The sequence below is a fragment of the Aplysia californica genome, unplaced genomic scaffold (assembly GCF_000002075.1).
Source record: "Aplysia californica isolate F4 #8 unplaced genomic scaffold, AplCal3.0 scaffold00377, whole genome shotgun sequence".
Classification (NCBI taxonomy): Eukaryota; Metazoa; Mollusca; class Gastropoda; order Aplysiida; family Aplysiidae; genus Aplysia; species Aplysia californica.
The window spans coordinates 674,457-681,956 of record NW_004797647.1 but is presented as its reverse complement, the minus strand read 5'-3'; the positions used below and the strand labels follow the sequence as shown (position 1 = coordinate 681,956).

At 40.1% G+C, this 7,500-nt stretch overlaps 1 protein-coding gene across 1 annotated transcript in view; it reads right to left on the bottom strand.

The window, feature by feature from the left end:
- Positions 1-242: 242 nt before the first annotated feature.
- The window catches only part of LOC101849711 (solute carrier family 2, facilitated glucose transporter member 1), a gene marked incomplete at its 5' end in the record, with an annotated part of 9,689 nt that continues 2,431 nt past the window's right edge, over positions 243-7,500 (bottom strand). Inside the window, 3 exon segments of the mRNA XM_005103521.3 lie at positions 243-4,883; positions 5,724-5,851; positions 7,105-7,180. Of these exon segments, the coding sequence (XP_005103578.2) occupies positions 4,674-4,883; positions 5,724-5,851; positions 7,105-7,180 (414 nt within the window).

Genomic DNA, 7,500 nt, shown 5'->3' with positions numbered 1-7,500 from the left:
AAATTCAAAGGTGTTGCTAGAGAGTAACATAGACAGAAAAGAAGTAAGTAGAGGAGATACGAACTTAAGAACAGTAACTGTAGATGTTTGATAGTAAAGAAGGGGCAAAGCATATTGGAACAACTGTCAAACATCCACCTAGGACTGACCGCCCAACCCAGGCATGAGAAATGGTAAAGGCGAGATTGAAACAACGTTTTAAGAACATACACGTTTCTGGGGGGAAAACTCCAACACTGGCAGTTGGTGCACAAACGTTTAATGACCAGACACACACAGTGCACACATTATGTGTCAAATCAAAATAATATGCTGCCAGGGATGCCCTCAGGAACTGTAGTTCCCTGATACACATTATCAAGTAGATCACATGTCGCTATAGAGCTAGATGGTTAGCACAGCATGTCAAAAAAAGGTGTAGATACAACCAAAGCCCAATCAAAAAATCGCTTCGCAACTTATTGTCAAATATCTCCTCCACAACCGATAAGAGACGGTCCAACTTTTGCACAGTGACTAGTTGTATCAGTTTGTTTCAGCAAATCAATATTTTCATAAACACCTTTAATTCCATTGTACTTGTATTCTAGAAAATTCCTTTAGAAATACTTAATAAAAAATCCCAGTGGGTGCTTTCTAAGAGTTTTACAAGGATCACATTCCAAGAGCTGGTACAATAGCACTTTCAAATGCAAGCCTGTCCTTTCTTCTTATTGCAACACTATGCCTATTGAACACAAAGTTTGAGAACCATCAGTGCAAAAAATAAGTGTTCATTACAAAATGAACTTTTTGTAACAATTACTGGGGCGGAACGAAACTTGGAAGGTTTTTTTTCTTTATTATTCCGTTTTTGCAATTATGGATGACTGTCGTATTATTCTAAAACAAAAGAGAAATTGGCATATTTAAGACGAAACTTGGTTTCGTTTAGCCTAAATTATTGTGAAAAATAATATGATTAAATTGAGAAAAATTGTTAAAAATTCTTGTGCAAAGTATAGGTGACATTGATTCATCTGTTAAAGAGATATTTGAGGATATGTTGCTCCACGAATTTTTTACCACATTATAGATTCATTTGTCAACTTTGTAGAGAAGATCTTTTTTCTCAGCAAACCAAGAGTTTTACTGCATACTCTCAGATTTTAAAAAAAAAGAAGAAACGCTGAAAGCGTTCACCAAGAGCTTCCTATTAACATTTTCCTGTCTATATCAATACATACAGCACTTCGTAATCCGGATCCTGTTTGTATCATATTACAAACTACTTTCTATTTATAAACAAACCAACGTGTCCAGGACTTCGCATTTTGGAAGACAGCTAGCTACATGCTGGGAATGTTAAGTGGACAACAGGATTTTAAGTTATAATCTTGCCACGTTAATCCAGGCTGAGAGGGATAGAGCATCCCAGCAAAAAAAACTGAGGTCTTGATAAAAATTTTCTCCCCACTAGGGAATTAAACTCAGGGTCTCCTGCATGCAACAGTGAAGCACCTAACGGCTACACCACACCACAGATGCCGGTAAACTATCGGCAACACAAATGTTTCGCTTCAGTGACACAAACCACCGCACTGTGCTGATGACAGGGAGGAACACACACCTCAGCATCAACAAACCGCTCGCCACTGCGAGGTCACGGCTTTGGCACATGATCTCAGAACATTTTTTTTTTCAAAAGCGCTTACAGAGTTCTTGAGGATGCCCTCCTAAAATACATATTCCTACAATGGAAAGATTTTTTTTTTAAAAACCCAAAGCAAAAAAGCAAAACCCCCCATAGTGGATATGAAAAACACAAGACTCTCTTCGTATCAGTGGAGCCTGTGGGTCAATGCCAAAGTATGTCTGCCTACATACATACACAGAGACACACACGTACAGATTGTCCACATGTATATATATAAAAATATCTATACCTATGTATGTTTATATGTTCATATGAGGGGAGGAGGAGGAGGGGTATATGAATGTGTGAAAGTTTTAAAAAACTAAGCGACAACATTTACACAGAAAAACACAGTATCAAAAATCAATTTCTTTCCGCACCTAATAAAAAAAACAACACTCTGAAGGAAAAAAGTAAAGGACCAGAAATGGCTTTGACCACATAAACCACCCATGTACAATGCCAATTAAATTCGTACTATCACTGAGTACTTTATTGTGGACAATGCCTAGCATATTCAGGGTCCCTCTAATGCTGACATAAAAATGAGACAAACCACTTATATTTAAATGTCTATAAAAGACATAATATGTGCAGCCAAAACATAAGAATCATAATGCCCTAATACAATAAGTGGAATTCAATGACAGATGTAATCAGCTGTAGAATATTCTAGATTACAGGTAAAACCTAAAAACAATCATATACTAAAAGTCAGATTAAAACTAAAGGGATCCTTCTGTTCTTCATTTTTTCAAGTAATGTAGAATAAGGTCAAAACTGTAAAAGCATATTCTAAAAAGCGTACGCTTGCATTTATTAGCTTGATGACATGAATAAGAGAACATTAGAAACATGTATCCAGGGTCCATTACATATAGGAGAACAGGTGATGTTTTTGTACTGTGCTCACCATCCACTCTCTAACGTGTCATTCCTACGAAAGATGGGTCGAGTACACAGCTCCGTGACACACTAATGTACAATGTGACAGGTACAAATCTACTAAACACTCTTGTGCACGATGTGTCAAGTACCCATCTACATAACACAGTCAGTTACAATGACGTGTCAAGTACACATTTACAAGACTCAGCCAGGTACATTGCAACAAATGCACATCTGTATGACATAGTCCAGTATGCTGCTACGTGTACACGTCCACATGACTCACTCGGGTATGAGGTGATGGTTTGTTGAGACATGTCTGTACAAATGTACATAACTCATTCAGGTGTGTAGTGGCAAGTACAAATGTACATAACACATCCAGGTACGTTGTTACATAAGCAAATGTATGTATCACACATTCAGGTGTGTAGTGACATGTACAAATGTACATAACACATCCAGGTATGTTGTTACAAAAGTGACAGGACGTGCCCATCAACAATTGTTTTAGTAAGCGTTTTACGACACTTGAAACACAATTAGGTCATGCAAGTGCCGAAGAATAGAGGTGTTGCAGGAGAGTAGCAGCAATAAAAAAAGGAGAGATAAAGGCGATAGTTGTTTGATAGGAAAGAAGGAGCAAACAACACCAGAGCACCCGCCAACCACCCACCCCATCAACAAATACTTCCCACACTGACGCAAACCTGCAATTCTGAAACCCAAACATCCTACGGAACACTCGCTACAATTACACAGCGGTTCATCTCCCGCTTGCGCGACATCCAGACGTGATGACTGCCAGTAACTGGCGTTTTGCGCTAGACAGATGGCATCTAGCACAGCACCACGGAAGTACTGTCTGACAGAGGGCATGCTGGATTGACACAATGTGTGAAAAGAGCCAATCACGGGCCGGCACATCGTGGAACATTTAGCGCCAGCCTGCTATGCTTCCACCGCAGAGGCCATGAATGAACGGACTCGTTGACACGGTGCCTCAAAACGGTAGACAAAACCAGTTCATCCGCAGAGGAATAACTAAAAGACAGGGACAGGACTTTTACACAGCACATAGAAAAAAGCCAGTTCAACATCCCTCCCCCCCCCACCCCCTCGTTTCTTTTCTCTGTTACTCTCTTAGTAGAGTTTGGCTCAGTGCCTTGTATGCCTGTATCTCTCTTACTAGAGTTCGGGTCAGTGCCTTGTATGCCAGAGTAGACACAATCTTGACCATGTCTACAAGTAGCGTGACACACTGGCATCGACAATCTACAATCCTCAAGCGCTTTGACATCTCCATCAACGATCATCTTTCAGAATCATGTCTGTTAGGGATTCCAGATTTTGTGCAACAAAAGCTCAGCTACATAGATAAATACATAAAGACAAAATCACATTACAATAAAATTTTAAACCATTACAAAAGTCCCTAAACACACACACACACACACCCACACACACATTCATGTATGCACACAGGTAAACAGAGGCTGGGACAGCTTAAAGTACACACATACCCTCATCAACATTTGCAACACCTTGCCACATCACTACAGCCTCTCCGTTAACGCAAACTTTCCTAGATTTTTTTTTTTTTTAAGGGGGTTGAGTTTTATTATTTTTATGAATTGTTTTTTGGGTTGGGTTTTTTTTTTTTTTTTTTAAATTCAATATTCGATACAAACTAAGCATTACAAAAATCTCTCGGCCTGTTGGAGTGCTGCCACTCCCCTCCGTAGACATGAAATGTTTTCTGCTCAGATCAAAAACTGCAGATCCCACTTAATGACAGATGAAACGAGGGCTTATAATCTACCAGTGCAGACAGGCGCAAATACATGGAGAAAGCAGGCACAAGGACGCACAGAAAATGGGCACAAGAACACACAAAAAATAGCCAGTGAGACACAACCCCCCCCCCCTCCTCCTTCCTCCTACTTCTCTCACTTCCCCCAAGGAATCTATAAAGGTTCAACACCCTAGAATGGCGTCTCTCTGCATCACCCAGGGGCGACCATCGAGAGAGAATAGATTGACATGAGCCCTACACATTTGTCCACGCAGACCAAATCTCCTAGAGTGCCTGGTGTGACCTTGACCCACATCATACTTTGCTCGTGTCCATGGGGGCCAGCTCGTCGCTGTTGACCCCGTAGGCCCGGCCTTGACCACGGGCACGGCCACCCAACGAGATGGAGTTGGCGATCTCGTCAAAGGTTTTGTTCTTGGTCTCCGGCACGAAGAAAAAGATGAAGACGATGGCAATCACCAGGACCACCATGAACAGGATGTAGACAAATTCTTCTAGACCTTCCTGAAAACATGAGGAGGGGCAGGGGTGGGTGAGGGATGGGAAAGAGGGGGGGAGGGGTACCATTAGAAGCAGAACATGGTGGACAACTCCATAGCCTGAGATAACAGACAGTAAAAAAAATTTAGTTTTACGAAGAGCTTTACAGCACTTGCAACACAATAAGGTCATATAAGTGCCGAAGATGAGGAGTTTCAACAGAGAAACAAACACACAAAGGAAGGAGGAGAGATCAGTACGTCAGATGTTTGATAGGAAAGAAGGAGCAAACCAAACCAGAGCACCCGCCAACCACCCGCAGACAACTTCATAGCCTGAGACAACAGACATGAGTTTAAATTTTAGTTTTAGTAAGAGGTTTACGGCACTTGCAACACAGACAGGTCGTGTAAGTGCCGCAGATTAGAGGTGTTACTGGAGAGTAACATACCAGGAAAAGAAGGAAGAGAGATTATGACAATAGGTATAATTTGACGGGAAAGAAGGAGCAAACTGCAGCAGAAAGCCCACCAACCACCCACAGAGAAAAAAACAAGATCATACTCTCATCAACGTTTTCAAGCAGCTGCAGGTAGTTTAAGAAGCGGACAGTCACAACAGAAAAAAAAACCCACAACAGATCACAGATCTACAGGTACAAATACAGTTCTTTTCTCTCTCTCTCTCTCTCTCTCTCTCTCTCTCTCTCTCTCTCTCTCTCTCTCCCTCTACCTCTTTTCCTCTCAGTTACACACATACACACACACACACACACACACACACACAACACATACACACACACACACACAGACAAACACACACATCACACAAATACACAGGCACCTACAGGTGACTGAGACTGACCTGTAAGAATGGGAAGGTCAACATGAGGATAAAGTTGCAGACCCAGTTAAAGGCCAGAGAGATACTCATGGCGGCAGCACGGGGCTCTTGACGGAAGATCTCACCAACCACGATGAAAGGGATCGGACCTGCATAATGACAATAACAATAACATTACTAACAATGATAATATAAATAACAATAACAATATAATAATAATAATTATGATAACAACATTATAAATAATTAAAATAATCATCATCATAATAATGGTAATGCAGATAATTTCTACAGCACCAACTCCTGTAAGTACAGCTCTAGACACTTTATAATAATTTTATCTCAACACAAAATATGAACATAAATGTGAGGCACTGTGGAGAAATCAGGCATTTGTCATAATAATGAAATCAAAGAAATGGGCCATTTTACGCTCGTTTGGCAATTTTTTATCAAAGTTTTGTTTATTGACTCAACACCTAAGGTTCATTTAAAATATTTTTGAAGGTGGATTTTATTGATAAGCGTTGATTTAAGGCCAAAAAAAAAAATCAAAATTTGTAGTTTCCAAGGACTCAAGCTTTGGAAGTCACCACACTTTGGCGGCCATTTTCTCGCCAATTTTACCCTAAATCTGGCGACCACCACCTCTTTCAATCGCAAATATCTCGACTTCTATTCTTGATAGATCTGTCTTAAAGATCTTTTTTTCACCAAAGGCAAGACAAATGAATAAGCTTTAAGGTGATGCCAATATCTCCACATGCCCAAAAACTGACGAGCGCCTGATTCCACCGGTTCGTGACACATATTATGATCTTTGGATTAACGCCAACACAGAAACAAATACTCACACTATCATTATCATCATTATTATTATTATTTCTTTTATTATTATCAAGAGTCTGACAAAGCCATTTTGCAATTCTGTATTTATTCTAGACATATCAGGGGAGAGGAACGGATGTTTGGTAAGACTTTTACAGCATGTACAACCACATAGTTTTAGTAAAAGTTTTATGGCACTTGCACACAATAAGGTCATATAAGTGCCGAAGGTTAGAGGTGTTACTAGAGAGTAACAAACACAAAAAAGAAGGAGAGATCAGGACGGTAGATGTTTGATAGGAAAGAAGAAGAAAACCACAGCAGAGCAACCGCTAACTACTCACCCACAACCACATAAGGTCATAATATGAGCATGTGAGACTCAAGTTGGTCGTTTTCACGTTAGTTATAACAATGAGAGGTAGAGAAAAAGAGTCATAGTGAGAGACAGAAAAGGAAGGGAGAGAAGGAGGGAGAGAGACGGGTGGGTGGGGTGAGAGAGGGAGAGAGAAACAGAGACAGACAGACAGACAGACTGATAGACAAACAGACAGACAAAGAGAGAGAGACTTACCCATTCCCAGAGCAAAGCCGATGATGTACGTATGCATGACAATGATACACACGATGGCAAAGCTTGTCTTGTATTCCTGAAAGTGAACAATAACAAGAACTGAAATTTTTGGGCGTTTTGAGTTAGAAAGACCATGAGGTCAGAAACAATAAAATTTTTCTATCTGCTCTATCAAAATCATAACATTATTTGGAGTTGTTATCAATATATTCAAAGAATTGTATTCTAAAAAGTTTGACATGTTGTGAAACTCAAAATAATTCTCATATTTCTCAAAACTAGGCACTGAGCAGATAGAACTTTATAATTCAAGGTTAGCGAATAGCAGGACAGCTCACCCACACACACACATACACCACAATCTCTTTCTCTTTCTCTCTCTCTCTCTCTCTCTCT